Below are 24,944 nucleotides of genomic sequence, written 5' to 3' on the forward strand. Positions count from 1 at the left end.
TGTGTAGTCCATGTGTGAGGTAAAGACTTGGGAGGATTTGAATAGAAATTCTTTGGTAAACTATGTGGAACCCAATCATTTATGAAACTCACAGCATTTCTCTTTTGAAGCCTTAGAGGTAACGATGGGCAAAATTGATGGCTCCTTCCGTCTCTTCCAAACAAAATTTGGCTGATAAAAATGGTGTGAAGTCAAGTAGCATTTTGCCATTACAGAAATTGTAGTACAGCATCTGTTCGGGACAAAAGGCTACTGAAAAGGAAATTAATTTTTATAAGCTACATTAATTTAAAACTAATGAAGTTCTTTTATCAGAACAAAAATTTAAATGTAGAAATCTGAGTTGGAGGGACCTGAGTGTTCAAGTATAAAACTAGATCTAATTTTGCTCTGGTCAATGATAATTGTCAAATTTTATATATTATATATTTGCAGTTTTTAAACTTGAATTAAATTTATGTAAAATCAAATATCCATAGTCCTATTACCATTTAAGAGTTTCATCAATAATAATGGGTCAAATAACTGATATGAGAATATTTCTAAGATTGGCAAGGCTATTGTAGCAAGACCTTGTGAGCAGCATTACATTCAGATTTGTGTTGGAATGCTTTTAGCTACTAACAATAGCTGTATTTACTAGAATAGGAAAAACAGTTATGGACTGTGGGTAAGATATTTTCCCATTCTTAATTAAACTTACAACAGGAAAAACTACCGAAGATATGTTTCAGCCTCAGTCCTTTATAAAACAATCAAAACAGGGATGTGGGAAAATGATGGAGCAAAACACAGGTAAGTGTTGAGAAAGGCATGGGGTCTTCACCATATGTAGTTTGAGGAAGAGCAAAAACAGTTATCCTTGCTTGGTTTTGTTTATTTTTCCCCTCTCTCTTTTTTTTTTTAAGTAAATCACTTTTTAAAAGATTGTTGCACAACTGATAAAGCTGCAGCCCTACCCATTTGGGGAAATTTTCAAAACTTGTGCAAAAAAAAATACAATTCACAAGTATTTTAATATTCAGAAAAATGTTTTATCATTTGCTTTCACCTGGTTTTATTTTACATTTTGCAAGTTCATAAAGTGAATAAAAGTGTGAATGTACGTATGCACACCTTTGTTTTCATTATTATCTCTTCTCAGCACCTCATTTCATGCTTTTAACTTAGTTGTTACTGAAGCTAGTCCTCTCTACTTGAATCACATTCATGTTTTTCTTTGCTCAAGGTAGCACCCATTGCCATTAGTGCCAGAACGACTTTGACAGTGTTAATACTAATCCAACTTTTGCACTTTTTTTGGCCAGGACCCAACAGGTCAAAACTGCAAGATATGCTTGCTAATTTGAGAGATGTTGATGATCTCCCTGCATTACAGCCTTCTGTTGTGCCACCCACGCGACCCAGTACTTCGCGGCTTTTCGAGCAAGAGATCAATCGAACAGATGAAGGTAAGAAGTATGGGGATACAGTATACATAAAATATAGGTGTAGGCTTAGCTTAGGTTTAACTTCTAAGACAATCTTAATATTTGTAAGTATTAACATTTTATCTTAATAAAACTATTGTTTTAAAAATTAATGTTGTATTAGGTAATTCAAGTTGTTTTAAATAGCCTTAGTATAAGCCTGCAATTTTTATTTATTAAAGTAAATAGGATAAATAAATAAATGCATGCTTGAGGGTCCCCCCATTTTAATGTATCCCAGTATTACCCAATATTCAAAGGATTAATTTTAGTTAATTAGATCAAAATTTTAAAATCTAACCAAGTAATTGATCAAAATTTACAACCTAGGTTTATAAAAACTTTAATACAATTGATAGTACTTTTAAAAGTGGACTGCCCTTTGTCAGAAATGGTGTAGGGTCTCCTGCTTGGGCGGGGGGTTGAACTAGATGACCTACAGTACAAGGTCCCTTCCAACTCTATTAATCTATTAAGTATTTTCTGTCTGCCTTACATGACTAATTTTGAGGGGGGAACTCTCCACATAATGGTTCCATAGTAAAATGACAGCTCTATATCAAATATAGACACCTATTGCATCCTTAAAAAAAAAAATCTAGAAGTTCTTGGTAATTGGTAATGTCAGTTGTTAAATTAGTCCAGAGTTCAATGAAACTAGAATTGGTGCTAGTTTTTTTAAAGTTTATGGTTTTATAAGATATATATTAATTATTGATTGGGGGCTGTCCAGTGTTTGATATAAGATGAGTGGCTATATAACTATTTTAAATAAATCAAATAAAGCTAGATTTTCAAAAACAAGTCATTAAATTGGTAGCACTTTATATACCATTTTTCAATTTAACAGACATTATTCAAATGGCTTTTAAATTTAAACTGGACAGATGGAAACCTACAAACAAATGGAAACCTACAAACAAAAGAATCAAACAGGAATTTTGTAAATATTTTGAAGTAGCAGTAGAATCATATTGATAATATTATGCTAAAACTCATCAAACTAAGAATTAAAAGATAGTGTAAAAATAATGCAAGGTAGTGAACCTTGATCATTTTGGTGTCCTCTATTAATCTAAAAATATCTGGTTACTAGATTAAAATAATGAATTAGGGAAAATTGAGCAATTGCATAATTTGAATAGGAAGATTTGTATACACTTATATAGGATTCTTGAAATGTTTTTGCTAATGAGAGCTACTTATAATTTATGAAAAATATTCTGAGGCACTAGAAAAATACTGAACATAAATGGCTTGATAAGAATTATTAAAACTGTCCAATACTAGATTTATTAAACATCATGATATCATTAAAATCTTTCTGGGACAATATTACTTGATAAAATTAAGCAAACGAGAAATTAAGAAAATTATGAAATGAACTGATCTAAGATTATATCTTGCAAGTTCATCTTGTGGTAATGTATTTGAAAGAATCAAATAAAAGAAAAGGCATAAAGGTGTAGTTCAAAGTGCTGATGAGTGTAGTTTGAGCAAGATGGTTATTCCCTTGTCTTCCAGAGTTCTAAACCTGATGAGAGATCATTGGTTTGCAATCTCTTCAGGAGGAACAACTGTAGGGAACACTTGTGGGTGATCTCAAGTTCTTTCCTTGTCTGGAGAGGAATTACAAAAAAGATGGTCTGCTCACCAGCTCTTTATTTCACTGTGGTCTTTTAGCAGAGCCGTCTTCAGTTTGCCATTTCTTCCTCAGAAGTCCCAGGTTTTTTTGTTTTTGAAATGGTATTAGTAATTGAAGTTGTCTTCATGCAATGCGTTACCATGTTTTGGATTCATGTGTGTTCTGTCTTTCAGTAGAAGCTTTAACATTCCCTCCTTCTTCTGGGAAATCTTTTATTATGGGAACAGATGAGGCCCTTGAGAGTGAGCTTGGCCTTGGGGAATTGGCAGGCCTTACAGTAGCCAATGAAGCAGATTCACTGACATATGATGTAAGTGCTAATCTCTTAATGTTGCAGTTATTTTGGTTTTGAACAGTGGTAAAATTCTTTAATGACACCGAAAAGCTTTTAATTAGAAAAGAAGAATGGTTGCATCCTTTCCAAATGTTATTAAAAGATATATTTCTTGAGCTGCAACTCAGTTATGAGATGAATAAATGAATAGATCAACATAGATTTTAAATTGAGTCAGAAAGGGGAAAAATAGATTTCTTATGCAGATATAGGTTGCATGTGGGACAGATTCAAATGTTTAACAATACTCAGATGTTAAAAATCCATTGTGTTTGTGTTTGAGACCTGCTGAAATCGCCTGCAAACATTTGATGTAGTACTCAATGGTGGTAATAAATTCTGATTTTCCAAAACATTTATTTTAAGGTCTGCCATAGAGTAAGAATTCAGTGCATGAGTTTAAAACCAAGAAATGGCTGTGAAGGAAGAGACAAGATGAGAATTAGAGAGAAAGAAGGGGAAACATTTCTTTGCAGGTTATATCCAGAGCTGTTTTGTAGATTACAGTATACATTTCTGATTGGCTATTGAAATGTGTTTAATGTGTTACTGTAATACAGAGATTCATACCTAATTTGAAAAAAACGGTAGCACTGTAACTTCTAACATTTTGCTAGTCTTTACTGAGCATTTGATAACATTACAATGAAGTACATCTTTTGTCAAGTGATTAATAAAATTTGTATTACTATATTCCCATTGGCTTTTCTAATTTTTGTTCTTGTTACAATAGATAGCAAACAATAAAGATGCTCTGAGGAAGACATGGAATCCTAAGTTTACTTTAAGGAGCCATTTTGATGGAATAAGGAGCCTGGCTTTCCATCCAATTGAACCAGTGTTAATTACCGCTTCAGAAGATCATACTTTAAAAATGTGGAATTTGCAAAAAACTTCTCCAGCAAAAAAGTAAGTTGATGGCTGAAATAGATACATTCCTGTACGGTGGATGTTGAAGAAATATAACAGCAAAAATGATGTTTTACATCTGATTTATCTTCCATGAGAGAAATTTAGAGAATGTTAGGTGTAATATTGTTTGTCCCAAAAGTGCTTTTTCAAGAGGTGACTGGACTTATCCAGAGCTGAAGAAGCTTCTTGAATGAGAAGTGAACCGTCTTCAAAGAAAAACAAGAAAGCCCAGTTGCCTCTTGAAAAAGCATCTTTGTGACAACCATGACCTGGATGACTGAAAATCTCTATAGAAATTTGCAATGTTGTTTGTGTGCAGATAGAAGGCTCCTTAAATTCACAAAGAGAACTGGGAAATAGAGAAAGTTTACTATTGGAGAAAGGGGGTGGAATAGTAATATTTTACAGTTTCTCTTGCAGCCATTTTGGCAGTGGTTGTATCATATACACTAAATAAGTGTACAGTCAAGCTCCTTTGTGCAAAAAACCCTAAGTTTATTTATATACTGATGGGGTCTGAGCATGACTAACCAGAAGAAAAAAAACATCTGGTCCTAGTGAAGAGTTGGCATTGCAGCAAAAATTTGATATTGCAGCAAAAGTGAAGAATGCAGATTCCACCCTATGCATTTCACTAGGAGAAGAACTGATAAATGCCTATATCATAACTTTATGGTATGTCTGCATCTGAAATATTGTACACAGTTCTGGTTCTTGCATTTGTAAAAGGATATAATACAACTGAAAAAAATTCAGAAGAGGAAAACTAAAATGATCAAGAGGCTCAAATGCCTACTTTATAAGAAAAGGCTCAAATATTTGGGACTATAGTCTGGAGAAAGGGCAACCAATTGTACATGATCAAGATGTATAAAATCATGCATGACATGAAAAAGTGGGCACATATAGTTTTGTCCCTTGGTAAGGGCCATCCAACATAAAACCGTTCCAGGCAGCACATTTTTAACTTGAGGAATTCTTACTTCATAAAATGATAATAGCTATTAACTTGAGTGGCTTTAAAAAAGAATTGGATGAACTCATGGAGAACAGTATCTTAAGGGCTACTGTTCTTGAAAACGCATTATATCTTTGAATGCCAATAGCACAAAAACAATTGGCGGGGGGAGGAGCATATCTCTGTCTCATGCTTGCAAACACTCCAGTTGCATCAGGTTGGTTATTGTGAGAGACAAAATGCCAGGCTAAGACAGTTATTGACCTGATTCTGCAAGGTTGTTCTTGCAATAACTTAAATAATAACTTAATTTTTATTTTTGTTTAGGAGCACCTCACTCGATGTTGAACCTATCTATACTTTCAGGGCACATAAGTAAGTAAATGTGGACAAAAAGGTAGAATGTAATTTTGTTGGTGCAGATGTAACACTGCAGGTTCGCTTAAAAGAGAACTGAGGGATTATGTAAACCATGAAATAGTGGTGAGCATTTGCTTCATTTTGTGGTTGAAGCTGAACTCACCACACATTGAATGTTTCTAAACATATCTTGTATGCTTGTGGTAACTAAGAAACTCATACAGTGTACTGGTGGTACAGTTGGCTGAATGATTGCATTGGTTTCTCTTGCTGATATTGCTGTTATCTCTGTGGATTATGCAGAATACAGAGGTAATTCTTAGGAGGTCTTAAGTTTTCTCCCACAAGTGATAGAGGAATAGATTTGGGGAGCATACTTAGGAGACTTATTTGTGTTTAATGTGGTGTGCTGCACACTAGCTCTTCATTTCCAAGACAAAAAATATCTGGACATCTATGATTTCTACTGTAAATTAGAGTTATTAGTGTCAGATGACTGACTATCTTTCATTAGGGGAAAAATCTCTATAATCAGTGCTATCATAACATACTTTCTCTTACAGCAGTCCAGTGCTTTGTGTAGTGATGAGTAACAATGGTGAGCAGTGTTACAGTGGAGGCACTGATGGCCTCATCCAGAGTTGGAATACTACAAATCCAAATATTGATCCTTATGATTCATATGGTTAGTGATTCTTCTTTTGTTTCCTTTTATTTTTGCATGCTTTTGCATGTTTTGCAAACATATTCCATTGCAGAAAAGACACTCTATTTTATATATATATAAATCCATGCCCATCCCAGCTTCGTGATGGGGGAAAGCGTTGTGACACATCACGTGACAGCAACATGACAGTGCGAGTTTAACACCCGTGATTTAGAATAAACTCATAATCTCTTGATTAGAAGGACCAATTGGTTTTATAAAAAATAAGGTAGTTCTTTTAAAAAGATAGTGATACTTTAGTTTAATCAATCCTCTAAACTGTATAAAAATATTTTTAAGAACTTGAAATATATGGTTTTGTTCTCAGATCCTTCCATTTTAAGAGGTGCACTTGTAGGCCACTCAGATGCAGTCTGGGGTTTGGTTTATAGTGGAACACACCAGCGCTTACTCTCTTGTTCAGCAGATGGCACCATACGTTTATGGAAGGCTTTGGAGATCTGTCCTGCTTTAAATATATTTAATGATAATCAAGGTACTGTACAATCTTCTGTTTCTTAGAATGAATTGTATTTGCTTCTAATACATACATACATACACACACACGTACATATGTACGTACGGTACATACATACATATTTATATAGTATAGTATAGTTTTATTATGTTTCATTACTTGTTTATACTTGTTAATGATCAGAATAAAAACTATTGGCTTGTTGTCAATGTGTGTTGTATAACAGTGGTGGCTAACCTTTTTGGGCTCCTGTCCCAAAAATTGTGAGTGCACCAGCGCGCCCACATTAAGCACCCCTGTGCATGCTCAATGTGCACCCCCTGTGCTCCCTGCGCATGCAATTCCCCCCCCCCCCACGCCACCCCCTTACCTGCACTGCACCTCACAGCTGATTTTTTGGCTGGTGTGATTTTTTTGGCCTCCCAGAGGCTTGGAAAAAGCCTCTGCAAGGCCTTTCAGGACAAATTATAGGCCTGTTTCATCACTTCCGGTATTACAGGAAGTGACAAAATGGGCCTATAATTTGGCCTGAGAAGCCTTGCAGAGGCCTTTTCGAAGCCTCTGAAGGCCAAAAAAGGCCTCAAACCAACCAAAAAAAAAAACAGCTGTGAGGCGTGCACATGCACAATGAGGTAAGTTTGCCTGTGGTTCTCAAGCTAGCACAAATGGTTCTGCGTGCCACTTGTGGCACGTGTGCCATAGGTTTGCCATCACGGTTGTATAAGATCAGTTATTTTTAAAAGGAATTGCTATTAGAGAACATTCACTCATTTTTTAAGAAAACATACATCTTAGAAATCGTTTTTAATTTTCTACATACAACTAGAAATTGAAATGTAATAGTAGATCGTAGATTATATTCAATTATATATTCTGCCAGTCATAGGAATGAGTACCACCAGTGGATAGAATTCTCCCTCTGCCATTCACTCCATCATCACTCCATGTCTCTGCCATAGGATTTGGATGCATGGTTTAAGGTGGATGGACATTGTGAAGAAAGAAAAAGAAACAGGTCTGCTCACAGGAAATCAAGAAGAAGTTTTGTATTTGATAATAAGATAATATATTCCTATCAAATATGGTATAAGACTCCAAACTGGAGAAAGTGTGTGCTCTTGTATTGTATGACAGAGTAATGTTGTCATTCCTGGAGAAAGAAATTATTAGTATTTTCTAAATGAGCAGTATTCAGATACTTGCTTTAAGATAGTTCTATCATTCTGTGGAATAAATATTATAATTTGAGACTCTCGTGGATGGCTTCATTGGAATATTCATATCAAATAGTAATGAAAGCAACATATTGATTATTCATTTTAAAGAAATACTACTCTGGTTATTCCAAATTTTCCAATAATATATTTTTATCCAATTTTGTGCAACATGTGTTTTCTTCCTATAACTATGTTATCATTTTAGCTGTTGGTGGAATTCTTCTTATAGAAAGAATGACATAGCTAGATTCATTTTTATGCTGATTCCACTTAATTTTTCACTGAGTATTTTTTAAGCTTTTTTGTTCTGATGTTACTGTGGTTGGGTAAATCTTGAATTAAAGATACACACACACACACACACACTTAAGATTTTGGTGGTTTCACTGTTGAGAAGGATTTCTCCTGTTCCAAAACCTCAACAATTGTTTATTATGCCGTTAAAAATCATATTTCTTGTATTATTGTTACTTGAATACTCATGCTAAAATAAATATAGCTATTAGGTTATAATTTCACAGTAACTGTGTAAACTTATTTTGTACTCTGGGCATTCTTTTTGTAGAAATGGGAATTCCATCATCTGTGGATCTAGTGAGCAGTGACCCAAGCCTTATGGTAGCGTCATTTAACACTGGATATACAAGCATTTTTAACATGGAAACAAAACAACACATTCTTACCTTGGAGTCCAATATAGATACTAGTATGTATTAAATACTGCAACAAGGGTTGTGGGGAGAGGATATTTGTAGGATCATTATCATTATTTTTAGGATACTTTAATTTGTTGAAAACCTTCAAAAAAAAAAGTTGATGCAGTGTGTCTATATGGCTGTCAAATTATCTAAGCATAATGGAGAAAATTGTAATGAAGTGTTAAAAAGCAAATGGAATGAATGAAGAAGAGAATTTGTTTTGATTTGGAGTCACAGAAGGAAGGGCTATGGAATTGATTAAGCCCCCCAAAAATCCATTTAAAGGGAACTTCTTGAAGAACCCTTAACAAAAATTGCCACCAAGAAATAGAAAAAAATAGAAAGAAAATTAGTAAGGAAGCAGCTTCTGATATTTTTTGACAGCACTTACAAATGCATTTATATTTTATCCTTTCTGACTAAGATTACACCATAAATTTCTTCTTTCTACAGATTACCTTTTCTAATCTTCAAATCCATAGATCACAGTTTATTTTTCTAATTTTTAAGCAAAAATTCCCTAAAGGATTTCTAGTTATTGACAAATGTATTTGTTGATCTTTCTCTAATCAAATAAGTTAATTTTGCTCTTTCTGCTAGTTCTGTCATTTTCACTAACCATTCCTCTGTTGTGGACATTTTAGAAACTTTTCATTTTTGTGCAAAGAATAGTCTCGCAGCAGACTATTTTTATATATATATGTGTGTGTTTTCTTAAGTTTTCGTGGTTACTTACATGTATGGTATTCAGCTTTGTTCGGGAATTTTCCCACGTCATTATAGTTGTGCTTTTAAAGTTGTAGCAACATTTCGGCAGAATCTCATCTGCCATCATCAGGCTTCTGTATTGTGTTCGTCTCAATACAGAAGCCTGTTGATGGCAGATGAGATTCTGCCGAAACATTGTTACAACTTTAAAAGCACAACTATAATGACGTGGGAAAATATCCGAACAAAGCTGAATACCATACATATATATACATATACATATACATATATATGTATGTACATGTATATATATATTTCTCCATAGCTCTTTGTTACTTAGTCAATCCCAGTTAATCCCAGCAAGAAAATTTCTGATTTCAGATTAATGTTGATCTTTAAAATTGTTTGTATTATTATGTTTTTGAACCCAGAAATTTCTGGCTTTTTCTACAAGTCCACCAGGAATGATAAAATAACCCTTCATGTTGTGCACATTTTCATAATAAATTTGAAGTATCTTTATATATTCTTGAAATTTTTTCTATATCAATGCTACAAAATTTTATCAAATTTTGTCTTTTAGGTTACAACATAATGTAAATTTGAATCTTTTAACCACATATGTTCGTATTGTTCTATCATTATATTGTGCCCAAAATTCTTTGTCCATTTAATCATATGGTATTTCATTTGTTCTTCTTTTGTGTGCTTTATGTAGGAATCCACTATGTTTTTAGAGAGCCTAATAGCATAAAGCGAACATAAACCATTTAAATAATGTAAATATAATTGATTGGGTCCTGAAAATGTTTTTTCATTAGAATGGTCTACTAGATGAGGCCATTAGTGTTTCAGAATTTTATGTGACTTGAATATTTTTTGGAGTTGATTTTATTTTCATGTGTGCTTTCTGTCAACAGCGGTTAACACTTCTTGCCAAATAAACAAAGTGATCAGCCATCCAACTCTTCCAATAAGCATCACAGCCCATGAGGACAGGCATATTAAATTCTATGACAATAACACAGGTAAGTAGCCTGTTTCTCTGTATAACATATCATAAAACCCAAAATACTATGGGATCACCTACAATTTGAAAATAACTTTATTAAGTGGTGAATATTTCAAGATCAGTATCCAATTTAACCACTGACAGACAAAAACGATTGTAAGAAAAACGGCTTGTTGGCTGAGCAGTGCAGCCTATAGAATTAAGTGGGTAATGCATTGTATTTATGGAAGAAATCCCTGATACTTGTCGTTGGTTCACATTTTTTTAAGAGACCTGGAGAAACAATTTATATTAATGTGTTCTCTACATAGGGTAAAATGAGATTGCTGTTAAAATCTGTGGTGGTTTTTTGTTCTTTGTATAATCTTGTGAAAATCTTCCAGAAAAGATTTTTAGGCTGTTTTTGCTCAGAACGTAATAAAAGTAAATTTGTAAATCATATCCCTTAAAATGCTTGTAGTTGTTGTTTATAATTCTTACAGTATGTGCCCAAAGGAAGAAACCTGTAGTGCAATCAGGACTCAGCTTTACTGAATACATTTCCGTTCAAGAATTAACTGTTTAGCTTGGCAAAGAAGCTGATTAAAAGTTTGTGTAAGCAACACAGTAACATATTGCAAATGTGTTTACAGATTCTTCCTTCAACGCTATGTAAAAGTTCAGGCTTTGTAAAGTTACATTTCATACCTTTGGGAAGTGCAGGAGAGAACTGTAAAGATGATGCTTATCTATTCCTTTGGGAACTAATAAAGATGTGGTGTACTGTGACTCAAGTATCAGTTTTGAGAATCATACAGTAAAGGTGGCACTGACAAGAACAGTGCATAATTAGGTGATTATTCAAGCAAAGAGAGTACGTTAAGAATAAGATATTCTGTTTTGGGCTAATACATGGTACAATATAGATGTTTAGTGTGAGTACATGTCATTTTACATTTCTAACTTTCTTTAATATCTTAAGCTTATTGCAAGTTCTAATATATTTTGTATGTTCAACTGCAAAGGGAAACTGATCCACTCTATGGTAGCCCACTTGGATGCAGTCACAAGTTTAGCCGTCGATCCAAATGGCTTATATTTGATGTCCGGCAGTAAGTACATTTTGTGTTTTTAAAAGTGTCTTGCTAACAACAGGATTGGTCACAAAAGTAAGAAAATGTTTTTCTCCTTTAGGCCACGATTGTTCTATACGCTTATGGAACCTTGAAAGCAAAACCTGCATTCAGGAATTTACGGCTCATCGCAAAAAGCACGATGAATCCATTCATGATGTGGCATTCCATCCCACCAAATGTTATATTGCCAGTGCAGGAGCAGATGCACTTGCCAAAGTCTTTGTATGATGCAACACTTCCCTATCCTTCTAGCTGCCTTGTACATATCTATAAATATATATGTCTATATCTATAACATAAGCTGTACAAAAGATAAAGAGCTTGTAACCTTTAATTCGTGAATGTTAGCAATTGCTTCTGACTATAAGATCTCAGTCCTGGGAGCTTGGAAACTCCCTATTTCAAGCGATCTGTGGAGGAACCATTTTAATTTTGAAAGTGTCCTTTTTTGTCTAGGCTGGCATTGGGCAAAATGAGGTGCTGTCTCAATTTATGCAGCACACAGGCTAACAGCTTGCTTGGGTATTAGTGGATAAGATTCTCCCAACCTGGTGTACTGCAAAGGTCTTGAGGCTTGCAATTCTTAAGAACTTCCAGTCAGCACTTCTACAGGACAACAAGTTGGAGGGTATAGCAAACAGATCTTAAGTTAGAATGTTCCCCCTGTTGGAAATTCATGCAATTCAGATCCTTGAGACAGTTAATTCATTGTGTCTTTTTCTAGCACTGAATGGTTAAATGAGTCACAGAATCTCAGCCTGTAGAGTCTTATAATAGACAGGTTGGATTTAAAGTATTGACTATTTAAAAATATGAATGTGATACATTTTCTAAAATTATGTTAAAATAAGATATGTAAAAGGCTTATAAATGTAAATTCTATTGAAACTGTTAGAAATGAATGTTAACAGGTGGCTGGAACCACAGTATATAACCTTCAATGTAACTTCTTCTAAGATGATGGGACATATGTTTACAATAAGGATCTGGTTCATTTCGGATGCTAATGACTGTTCATTGTAGAGCTAAGGAATATTACATATCTTTCCAACTACTCAACAAAAGCAATTTCTAAATTTTCTCACTGGGATGCTTATTGGTTTGGAAAACATGTGTATGCTGTTCTCCTGCTTTCTAAACTGTACTGCATCAGAACCTAATAAACCATACAAGAGCAGTACTGTTTGGGATATGTGAGGTGATTGATTTCTATTTACCATGGACAAAACCTATATGAAACAACAATGCTTTCCTGACCTCTATCAGTGATTCCATAATGTTTGCCAAAACTGGGAGAGTATATGCCAGTTCAAGCTGCAAGTGTCCAAAGGTAGATGGTGTTCTTCTATATGCATTATTCTCTCCCCTTGCCTACTGCCCACAATTGTCATGGCTTTATATAGCAGGCCTTGAAGTGTTGGGAATATAGGACTAGATTTGCTTTTTGAAAGTACTTGAAACTTAAAAAGATTGGCCATCTTTGGCTATTATGTTGTGGTACTTTTAATGGATATTTTTTGTAGGTTTGTTACAAAAAACCCAAACCTGTTATAGTTGTTTCCTCTCCTACAAAAACTGATTAAATAGGATTAGCCGTTACACATTCATTATTTTTGTGATTTTGTGTCAAAGCAGAAAATCCAACTGCACAAAACACATTAATCTATGTGTGACTATTGTGTATTTCCCTTTACTAGCTTGATATCCTTATTTTTTAAAAGGATATTACAGATGTTAAACTGTGTATATTTTGTGTATGTGTGTATATATATATATATATATATATATATATATATATATATTTATATATATGTATAAATATATGACAGAGATTGTAAGCAGTATATATTATAAGTAAGGGAAGATTCTGTGGATAATTTCAATGTTTTAGTATGAAAGTTCTTGAGACTTAATACAAAGGATAAAACATAAATAGTATTGTGCTTTTTGCTTAAAGCAACATAATACAAAATTGCTGATGTTTAAATTGCTGTACATATCACTAATAGGTCAGTATGTTTGATTAAATTATGAATGTAACAAATGTTCCTGTTCATTGACAGAAGGATGTGACATCCTGCTCAGTGAATTTTTGATCCAAGAGAAGTGACTTTTAAAACAAGCAAATAGCCAGAGTTTTGAGGTGCCATTGAGCAAACAAAATGTAGCCTTATGAGGTTGCAGGCTCTGTTGCAGATTCTTTGTTTGTCTTTCAGATTGCATATTACAGTCTGGATTGTACTAAATACAGATATATTCTGTTGCAGTTGAAAATACCCTTTTTAATTGATAAGCTGTTTCATATATCTTGCAATCTTGGATTGCACTTCTGTTATGTACTCATACTCATTTTTAGATCAGTTTGATCAATGTGTATCTTTTCTTTATGCTATTCAAGTTAAGTTCATCACATCAACTGCCTTCATTTAACATACTGTAATTGAAATCATGTCTAATTATTTAAATGTTTTGCCCATGCAGCTAATCAGGGAGAAAATGCTGAGCATATGCTTGTTTTCTGATACTGTAGCTATTGATTCGTGAAGAACAGGAAGAAATGTGTGAACTAGTGCTGCCCTTAGACCCTCCATAATTTATTTCAAGAGCACATTCTTTCCCCCTTTTTCCTTTTATCCTTTTTTCAAACCAGGCAGAGAAAATTTAAACCTCCATTTGTTGTTTGAAACCAAAACAAAAAACCCTTAACTGCATGCTAAACGAAACCCTGTACTGTAAATCAACAAACTGAAAACACACAATGGTAACCATGTGTCATAGTAATATATGTGATTTACAGGTACCCGTATATATTTGTCTTGTTGGTCTTCTTATTAAACCAATTGTTTAAAGTCCTTGAAAAGTACAAAAGCGCAGCTTGGTTGTAGTTGGATGGATATATTTTATTTCTTCTAGTGTATTACTTGGCATTTCACTAACTGCCCTCCTGGACAATAGACAGATTTGGATTTTGCATGTGCAGAGCAATTTTTGTGCATACATAAAGTTATATTTTAGTACATGACTTTTTGTTAAGCATTAACAGAATGGCAATAGCTTATGTTCTTTTTGCCATATTTTATTTCAGAGAATCTAAAGAAATATCTTAATGTTATGATTAATTTGAATTCTTTGAGTATTTGGATTTAAGTCTCTTACTTCGAGATAACTGGTAGTAGTCTTGCTAGTACTAGAAGTGATTTTCATTCTTCACTGGAAACGGTGGTTTGTTTCTTGTGTTTTATACTACAGCTAAACTGAAATGAAATCCCTCCCAAAAACTATACATTAAATTCCTGAAAAAGAGTAGAAATCTTTCTGCATTTAGCATGGTAGCAGTAACCATCATAGACTGCTTCAACAAATATGTACAAGGATCTACATAGTTCATGTGATCACTGTATTTATCATGGACACAAACCTTAATATTGGCTTGGACCAACAGAAAGAAGTAATGAAGTATGGTTGATACTAATCATGAACCTCTCAAACTATTTTTTGATTTGACATAATGTTGTGAGAGTTTTTTTTCTTTATAAAAATGGCTTTCATAATTCCCTCTATTTTCTTATATATGCTTACTTAGAAGTATGATCAACAGGACTTACTCCCAGGGAAACATACATAGAATTTGCAATATTTTTATTATACTGGAAATAGTTTTCATAATGCTTTGTAATACCAGTTTGCCTAAATTTTGGTTAAAATCATTTAGGTTTCAGTTTCATCATATTAGGAGATTTTGCATCAACAGAAAACGGTGATGATGCTAGATTTTAGGGATATTTATAACAAAGAATTCTTCACTGAATATTACTCAGTATCTGTTAGTTTTAGTCCAGGAGTTATTCATAATTGTTATAAGTATGCACTTTAAAGTTTTCAATATAGTTTGTCATTTGGTTAACATCAGATAAAGATGCAAAAAGTGGAACATGCCAATTGAGAATTAGTATAGCAATTTAAAAAATAAACTTTTAAAAAGCAAATGGCACAAACTTTGTGAAGCATCTTGAGTAAATCTGTCTACCAAGAAAATTTTCTTGTAATCTTCTGTTATTGCAATTAAATATGAGGTAAAAGTGATGTGGTAATGAAGGTAGTAACTCTGGGTAGTTGCTAATAAAGTATGAATGTTTTGTACAGTACTTGCATTCTCTGTTGAATAAAATCTAATGGACCTTTCTGTAGTAACACTATACAGAGCAGCTTTACTCAACATTGCAGCAACAAATAAATGTCCTTTGTAATATATATTTATGTACATTGGGTGCTAATAAATACTATTTTTCAACACCTTCGTATCTTTGCATTTGACACAGGCACACAAATGTATGGGTGTAACAGGTTGGAGAAACCACTGATAATGTAAGGTTTAGAATAGAAAGATAAAAAGCTTCTTTATAAACTGGTTTTTGCTCCATAGAAATACAGTGTGTTTTGCTTATAATAATCTTTGATTGCTGCCACTGAATAAAAATCCAATCTCAGTAGGGGTCAGTCTTAAAAAGAATTATGCTGTTGAATTCTCCTAAATTTATTATTTTAAGTTATTTATTAAACAAAACAAGGGACTGGGGAGTTAGATATATGTTTTAAGTCCAGCCAATTCTGGGAGTTGAAGTCCACATATCTTAAACTTGCTGCGGTTGAAAAATGGTACCACGCTGCAGTGTAGATTATTATATAGGTGTTTTTGAGTTTTCTAATCATGGACTGGGAATGCCTAACCTATAAGTTTGTCAGAAAGCTCCTGCATAGTATTGCTATGTATAAGATGTAGCTGATGACCCGCACTAATGAAAATTCTTGAATTCCTATACAGAAATGCTAATCTATCAGTTATATACATCCAAGTTAGTTGGAGTCTATAATTTCAAGAAGACATAGTACATGATATCTAGGAAAAGCAACGTGATTATCAATGCACATGTACACTGAGTGCTTCTGTACTGGAGACAAATTCCTTGTGTGTCAAATCAAACTTGGCCAAAAAAGTTTTGTTCAGCTCAGCTCAATTCAATCCAATAATATATCAATACAGATTTTCATGTCTAATATGTGTTGGGCAATGTTGTGTTTCAGGATTTAGTGACCGCAACAGGACTATCGCCAACAGCTATGGCTGGCATTCATTCTAAAATACATTTTGGATTGCTATACAGGACATAGGCAACTGTGCAGGGCTCGATTAGGCACCTGTTTTTATAGCCAGGTGTCCTGACTTCTGATTGGCGAAGCTTTTTAAAACAATGGAGAAACATTTCTTCTGATCTGTTGTGTGGCAGGCCTATAAATGATATAATTTGATAATGACTGGTTAGAGCCACTTCAGATACCTTTGAGATATTCTAATATTCACCCGTTATACTTAAAAGGATAATTTTAGAAATACGCTGCAATTGAATTGTAGCATTCCTGCGAATATGTAGTTGTCATACAGTGCAGTATTAGTTTGCTTTAGTACTAATCTCATCCCATATTTGGATTATTAGCTTGAAACAGAATTCTGATTATTCAGAATTCATCAGAACAATAGTAATATCCACTTAAGAATTAGCCACTAAAATGTTCATTTGTAGGGCATGCATAATTTATATTGTTTCCATGCTGAAAACTTCATGGACCAATAATCTCATGCAAATACGGTAAGAGTATTTCATAAGAAGCCTGAGGGTCTGTTCAAGCATGCAAGGAAACATGATTTTTTTATTGTCTCCTCTTGGGGAAAAAATGTGAACAAGGCAGAGTGTGCACATGATAGCCTCTTTTGAATATTAAACATGAAACATTTTGCTTTTTCATTAAAAAAATGTTAACACAATTTTGTAACTTTTATTGGAAAAAGTACCACAGCTTACAAAAAGCTATTATAAGATAGAAGATGGAGCTTTGCTCCCTTTTGGATATATAAGTTCATAGGGGGAAGGCATGGAATTGAGATTCACAAATTCATGGTTCTTTCACAAAAAATACAAAGTTTCTTCAGTACTCAGCTGAATACATTCTTTGCACCTGCCTTCACTAAGGGAAGCAAAGCAAAGATAATGGGCTAAAACAACATTTCAGAAGACAAAGAAATGAAGAATAGAAAGCTGATAACAATTACTGACCATTAAACATTAAGAAGTGCTTAAGAAATGAAGTATAGAAAGCTGATAACAATTACTGGCCCTTCACAGTATACTTGTGAAATTGTTGGTCTCCCCACCAAAACTATCTAACGTAGCACAGTAATTCATCTTCGTATGGGTTCTAGAAAGAGCCAGTTATCTTTAAAAAAAACCTTTAGTAAATACTTATAAAATTACAATTAATGTCTCTTTTTGTAAATAGGAAAAATAAATATGAATATAAGTATATAGTCTTTCCTGAAATAGAATCAGTCTAGTTTAATATGTCTCACTATTTGCAATGTCAAGAAACATGGATTAGAATGGTTCAGCCGAAATACTCTATATATGTAGAGTATTTTCACTTTCAAGCTACTTTTGTAGATTTTTTTCTCTGTATGGAAATCCTAGATAAGCCACAGGAAACCGCTATTAGGGCTCAACCTCTATTTAGTCTACTAAGGATGAAAAAAATCTATTATAAATATTATTCTGTTTTAGAATTCAAACGCTAATAGTCATTTGCTGGAGTTTTTATTTTTTAAAGGAAAATATTGTTCCCAATGAGACTTATGATTGATTGGATGTACCATGTTTGTAACAGTTGTCAAGATTAGTCAGCCGGCTGCTCTCCTTACTTATATGACAATGAATGGAAAATTCTGGCTATGCTGTCTTCATGAATGTAATAAGGAGAATGATGATGGTGAACTTATCTATATCTATCTGTCTCACAATTTGGGCTCTTGTTACAGACTGATATACAGTTGAAGCACATGAAATGTTAGTAAAGGAAAAATACAATGTGCTGAAAACTATTCCTTCAGTACGTGGTTAGCAGGCCACAGATACATGTTTTTTTCATCGTACTGTCTATATTTAATCAGTGTCTTGTTTGCTTCTTATGATTTACATGACTGCCAATACCTGGAATTAAAGGTTAGGATCCAAACTATTTTACAATATTCAAAAGTGATAAGTCAGCCTGTTTCTTGACTTCACCACCACCCTGGGAAAGTAATGCTATCATCATTAAAATAAAGGTGGCTTTGAAGTCCTCAGAAATATTCCATGGCTGTTATACTGAGAAGTTAAATTCATTGACTCGGCCTGATAATTTTAAATAAATAAACGGTTATTGGCCAGTTTGTTATCAGTTTGGAAACAAGTAAGGTGAGGTGTGGGGTGAGGGGAAGCATCACTTTACAGCTTCTATTATGGTTATGCTTGGAGAGCAGATCTGAAATTATCCTTTAGGTAAAATTTCTCATCTTGCATTGCCTGATTTATCGGAGGCAATTTCAGCGATGCAACCCTTGTAGCTGGATGCAATCAGTTCCGTGGCTGTGAATTAAACTCTGTACAAATATTCTGAACGATCTTAGGAACAAATCTATAGAGTCTGTCAAATTCATCCACAAAGAATGAATGTTCCTTATCAGGGTCAGTTGCCACAGCTTCCAGTTCATCTTGGGCAGCCCATGCGATTCCTATTGAGTAAGCTATTACACCTGCAGGGCGGAAAATAGACCATAATGGATCAATGCCTTTTTTTAAAATTGATGCTGCATTCATATACATCTTAATGATAATCCAGATAGGATATGAAAAAAGAAAAGGCCTGTGCCTGTTCAAAAGGAGAAATGCAAGTCCCCCATTACTTCACAATTGTGGTGGTGTTTTGTTTTTTTTAAAGTGGTTTTCAAGTACACAGAACCCCATGCTGAATTTCCCATCAATTGAGAAAACAGTGAAAGGATAAAACGAATAAAGAAACTTGAATTTGGTGTAACCGAAGAGCAATTCACTGTAACTTATACTAAGTAAAGTTGTGCTATGCTTTCAATCCAAAATTGATCTGCTCCCAATTCAGCATTTTCCAAAAGAAGTGGTGTCTTTTCTTGGACACTTCCTCCATTTAAATGTTTTTCCCCCCCTGCAATTGCCCAGTTACTATGTCAGCAATTTGTTTAAGGAGTTGACAATACACATACTATACACAGCATAAGATATTCCAGGCCAGCCATGCCTAAAGGAACTAAATCTTCAACAATTCCACCTAACTCAATTAAACTTGGTCCTCATGCAATCCAAGAATGGTCTGTCAATTATAGCTGCGGGGAATTGGGAATGCTAAACTTAATCTTAAACTGTGGCTTAATTTAAATGCCCTCTTCAGATCAAAAGCTTTAGACCTGGCTAAACCTTTCTGAAACGAAAATAACAGGTGGTTACCATTTTGGTGTGCTGCTAAAGCTGGTCCCCTGACATCATCGTACGATCTGCCATCTGTAATCAAAATCATGATTTTCCGCTTGTTGGGTTTGGATTTGCTGAAGAGCTGCTCAAAGGCGAAGTTGATGGCTGCTCCAGTGCTGGTTCCTCCACTCCAATAGTTGATTCTTTTGATAGCGTTTAGCACCTCCTGCTTAGTGCTGTGCTTGTTAAAGTCGAATTCCAGCCTTTGTTCATAAGTGTACTGCACAGCTCCAATCCGGGTATCTGTATCAGAAATCTCAAACTCTTTGCTAATATTGGCTACGAATTGCAGAATGGTGCGGAAGTTACCTGTGCCAACGCTGCTAGATCCATCAATGACAAACCCAATGTCGGCTGAATTTAGGCAGGTTTTGCTGCAAGCCAGACGGTCAACATCACAGACTCGTTTCACTAAAGGCTGCACTACTTTGTACAAGGTAAACCAACTGGTGACATGAATAGAATAGTATCCATTGGTCCTGCATACAGCCTAAATGATAGAATTTAAAAAAATAAAAAAAGCTTTATACCATAAGTGGATCACATGGAATCTTCAAAAATTACTGTAGTAGACACCCTGATTTCCCTCTGTTTACATGATTTTTGCTCAAGAGTATAATTTCCAGAAAATAAATTTATACATTTCTAGGTTTAATCTTGTAATATCGCTGATCTGGAATTATTCCAGTTTGCAGTTGGTCTCCACCAGTGTTCTAAGATCTGAAAACTTAGCATTATAGTTTTAAAATAGCTTTCTGCAAGCAAGAGGATCCAGATTGATGGGCCTATATGCTACATTTGTAAACCTCTCAGAGAGTGCTGTAAAGTCAGAGCTATTCAGCCAGTTCTGACAGATTCTGGAGAACTGGTGGCAGAAATTTTGAGTAGTTTGGAGAACCGACAGATACCACCTCTGGTTGGCCCTGGCCTCATCTATTCGCTGCCTCCTGATCAGCTGGGTCTTCTTTTGTTGCCTTGCACAGGAAAATGGAGCTGGAAAGCAGGTTAGTGGGGTGGGGAGGGGATGGAGATTTTACAGTATCTTTCCCCTATCATGCCTACCAAGCCACACTACACCCACTAAGCCATGCCCACAGAACCGGTAGTAATACCACCACTGTAAAGTACTTTGGAGTGGTATATAAGTCTAAGTGCTCTTGCTATTGCTACTGTCTTGAACTCTATAGGAATTCTTTCACACAATTTCCAGCTAGCATCACCAATGTACACATTGGGTGGGAAATTATGGGGATTGAAGTCCAATACATAGATTAGTTTTAATGCTGCAAAATCAGGATTTTGTCACTCGTTGAGATGGGTGACTTTATAAATTGATTAAATAAATATATAGATAAATAACTTTGTTCTATTCTATGAATAGATTGCATAGTCATGCGATTCTTTACTTTGTAAAATGTAGCTACCATAAATTAGTGCATACAAATTTGTGCTGCGTTCATGTCTCAGAAGGGCTCATTGTAGCTCTGGCCTAGCAAACTTAAATAAAATCAAAATTAGTCATTAGGCTGGAGCCTGTCCAACTTAAAAATCTGAAACACTTCAGAGTTCAGAAGAAATGTGTTTCATGGCAAACCTATGAGGGGAAGTGCCCAAAATGATCAGAAGGTGTGTCCAGGAAAGAAAAAGTTATTTTTGCAATTCCCAAAGACCGCTTTGCTTTTTGAAGGAGACTTCCTTTGCCAAGCCTTCAGGAAGAATCCCAGCTCATAAGAATACTACTTAATTGAAAAGGCATTCTGTAAAATGCATCCAGTCTAAACTCTAGAGCTTATGAAGGCAAGTTCTAACTAAGGTACATCCAGAGCTTTCATGTGTATAGCAATAAATTCATAAATAAATCCACCTGGAGCAGAGGTGGTATTCAGCAGGTTTAAATGTAGATAGTCCTCAACTTACAAACATTCATTAGTGAGCGTTACAACGGCACTGGAAAAAGTGGCTTATGACCATTTGTCACACTTATGACGGTTGCAGCATTCCCTGGTCACATGATTAAAATGTGGATCCTTGCTTGGCAGCTGGCATGTATTTATGGTGGTTGCAGTGTCCTGGTGTCATGTGATCACTTTTTGCAAACTTCTGACAGGCAAAGTCAATGGAGAAGCCAGATTCACTTAACAACCAGGTTATTAACAAACAACTGCAGTAATTCACTTAACAACTGTCTTGCTTAGCAATGGAAAATTTAAGCTGAGTTGCAGTTGTACGTCGAAGACTATCTGTATCCACTATTCAAAAACAGTTTTCATTGGCTTTGTTTTTAAATTTAAAAAAGTATGGTATCTTTAGTGTATATTACGTTTTCACAATGTTTGGCAGAACTGAGTCCCAGGACCGTGAAGTAATTACTTTGGCAAAACAACTATAGACTGTTCTTGTCTGATTCTGCCATATGTGGCAAAGTAATCAGACCTCGTATTTTCCCACAATAATACCTGCACACTCCAAAATCTGCCACTTTCCCCTTACCTTGTCCACAAAGTTTGTCTCAATGACATTTTTCTTTTCATTTTCATCGGGTCCTTCAATGGTGACAAAGAAAATGTTAATGCCAGACTCCCGTGCCAGCCTGGAGGCTTCTTCTACCTTATCGGTGGGCCATCCATCCACCAACACTACAGCCACATTGGGGGCACTTCCTCGGTTGCCGTTGGCATCTTCAAAGTAGTTTTTGTTAATAAAGGACAAAGCTTTTCCTATGGGAGAGGGTGGCAGAGGAAAAAGAATTGTTCATTTGTTTAGTAAATCTTGAAAAAGCTAGTTCCTATTTATTTATTTGGCATTGTATTGGACGTTATTAAGACTAAAAATGATAAAATGGAGGACAGAAGCAAAACCCAACCAAAAAAACCCCCAAAGCCAACATCAGATCAGCAGGAAGCAGATCAGTAGCAGCAGATCAGTAGGAAGCTTCTTATTGTCAGGATCAATGATGTAGATGTAAAGCAATTATCTGCACTGTGATTTGGAATCAAAATCTGCACTGTCTTTTTGATAGGAATACATGCTCTGGTTGAAATGTAAATAGAAATAGCATTCATCCTGAAACAACAGCTGAAATAAAACTTCTGCCTACATTATGATGGAAATATTCGTATCCATTAAAAACACATGATGCAAATATTTTTCTCGACCAAATGTGTCTGAGACTACAGATGTATATCAAGTTCACTTACATATCTAATCCAGTTGCCTCTTGAAAAAGCACCTTTGGGTCATCCATTACCCGGATGACTGAGAATCTCCATACATATCTAATAATCCATTCTGATTTTATAGAAATTACTTGGATTTGTGGCAAGATGAATGACTCTACAATATCTGCATGATAAACTTTAGAAACTGGAAAATAATACAGTTTTAGCATCTTATTGTTTGAAATCCTAGGCCAATAAATGGTGAAGCCAAATACTGATGAGTTTCCTAATACAGTACAGTGGAATAGAGTATCCACAGTGTATCTTTACATTGACTCAATCTTTCAGAATTAAACACTGTTGATTGGGAGAACATCTTTCCTCCCCCAAAATCGGAAAAGACCGTCTAGAATCAATGAAGCAGGTGATGATCTTGAACCAAATCTATTCAGAAGATGAATCAATAACCTCAAATCATGGCATCTGATTCTTAAGCAAATTTAGTACGACACATCAGCTACCTACCAACATTAGATAAGCCTCCTTTTTGGGATATTTTCTCAATGGCATTTTTTAAGTCCTTGGTATTTGCGTAGGCCTTCAAGTTAAATTCAGTAGAAGGACCATCGCTGTTTGTAAAACAGAGAGGAAAATACAGGCAAAACCCAGTATTAATGGCAGTTCATTAATGAAAGTAAATAAAGTCAATTTTCAGGTATTTTTTTTCCAAACAAAGAATTATATGCACAAATAGTTCCTGAATGCTGAAGTTTATGCTTTTACTTTTCAGAGTTAAACAATTAGATTTTCATGGGTAATTTGTAGAGATGATTTTTTAAAGCAGAAAATAAAACTTGCTGTATAATAAACAATTAAAAAATAATTTACTATTAATCATTACTAATAATTTGCTGTGAATTATTAATAGTAATAATTAATAGTAATAGGAAATCATTAATAATAAATTGTTCAAATTGTTTAATAATTCATATTGAATTATTAATTTACTATTTGCTTCCATCTGCTAATTCCATCTTGTTCAGGCTTTCAAATAACTGGAAATCAGCTCTTTGGTTTAAAAAAGGCATACCTACTTAATTTTACATAGGTTTATCAGTAGTCTATTGTTGTTGTTTTCATGTTGGAACTTGAGATGGTTCTTCCTCAAGGCATCTAATTAAAGTTTCTGAATCCATTATCACCTGAGTCAAAAACATAGCATGACCCATATTTCATCTCTAAGAGATTAGTGTGTCATGTGGCACATAACTCTCCATGAACTCTGATTGCATGGACTAGCTTTCCTTCCCTTCCCATTAGTTAGAACCCTTATATCTCTGAAACATATCCAGGAAAATATAACATTATATAAAGATCAAATTTAAATTAAATTTTGGATAGCTAGAATTGGGCACTAATCTATTTAATTTTATATATATATATATATATATATATATATATATATATATATATATATATATATATATATATATATATATATATATATATATATATATATATAGGACACTCATCTCCAGAACAAAATGCTTAGCTGATGAACAACACCTAAAAACCGAACTACACACTCTTACCAACGTACTAACAGCCAATGGATTCCAAAGAAAGAAGAAACCCCAACCAAAATCCAAGACAGAGAACAAGAGAACGGCAAAGCCCTCCTCCCATATATAAAAGGCACTACAGACAAAATCAGCAAGATCCTCCAAAAACACAACATTAAAACAGCATTCTGCACAAACAGAAAAATATCCACCATCCTAAGAAACCCTAAAGGCAAAATCGAG

At 34.5% G+C, this 24,944-nt stretch overlaps 2 protein-coding genes across 10 annotated transcripts in view; one reads left to right on the forward strand and one right to left on the reverse strand.

Moving 5' to 3' along the window:
* Nucleotides 1–15,905, forward strand: part of STRN (striatin) — a 42,442-nt gene extending 26,537 nt beyond the window's left edge. The window contains exons 9-19 of one of the 4 annotated variants that reach the window (XM_026669339.2): nucleotides 709–795; nucleotides 1,308–1,451; nucleotides 3,288–3,424; nucleotides 4,182–4,357; nucleotides 5,646–5,693; nucleotides 6,242–6,363; nucleotides 6,713–6,880; nucleotides 8,645–8,785; nucleotides 10,406–10,513; nucleotides 11,502–11,588; nucleotides 11,671–15,905. In XM_026669339.2, coding sequence (XP_026525124.1) covers nucleotides 709–795; nucleotides 1,308–1,451; nucleotides 3,288–3,424; nucleotides 4,182–4,357; nucleotides 5,646–5,693; nucleotides 6,242–6,363; nucleotides 6,713–6,880; nucleotides 8,645–8,785; nucleotides 10,406–10,513; nucleotides 11,502–11,588; nucleotides 11,671–11,840 — 1,388 coding nt within the window. In that variant the 3' untranslated portion in view covers nucleotides 11,841–15,905. The remainder of the gene's footprint in view (nucleotides 1–708; nucleotides 796–1,307; nucleotides 1,452–3,287; nucleotides 3,425–4,181; nucleotides 4,358–5,645; nucleotides 5,694–6,241; nucleotides 6,364–6,712; nucleotides 6,881–8,644; nucleotides 8,786–10,405; nucleotides 10,514–11,501; nucleotides 11,589–11,670) is intronic. The other 3 variants (XM_026669340.2, XM_026669341.2, XM_087966625.1) reach the window with 3 other exon arrangements.
* A 1,519-nt stretch (nucleotides 15,906–17,424) lies between these two features.
* The window catches only part of VIT (vitrin), an 87,823-nt gene continuing 80,303 nt past the window's right edge, over nucleotides 17,425–24,944 (reverse strand). For all 6 annotated transcript variants that reach the window (XM_087966653.1, XM_026669342.2, XM_087966663.1 and 3 more), the window contains 5 exons: nucleotides 23,665–23,768; nucleotides 22,472–22,698; nucleotides 19,958–20,471; nucleotides 17,773–19,233; nucleotides 17,425–17,741 (listed from right to left, as the gene is read on the reverse strand). In XM_087966653.1, coding sequence (XP_087822779.1) covers nucleotides 19,055–19,233; nucleotides 19,958–20,471; nucleotides 22,472–22,698; nucleotides 23,665–23,768 — 1,024 coding nt within the window. In that variant the 3' untranslated portion in view covers nucleotides 17,425–17,741; nucleotides 17,773–19,054. The remainder of the gene's footprint in view (nucleotides 17,742–17,772; nucleotides 19,234–19,957; nucleotides 20,472–22,471; nucleotides 22,699–23,664; nucleotides 23,769–24,944) is intronic.

Source organism: Notechis scutatus, chromosome 1 (genome assembly GCF_049901735.1).
Source record: "Notechis scutatus isolate UNSWTSFEM ecotype Mainland chromosome 1, rNotScu1.2, whole genome shotgun sequence".
NCBI lineage: Eukaryota > Metazoa > Chordata > Lepidosauria > Squamata > Elapidae > Notechis > Notechis scutatus.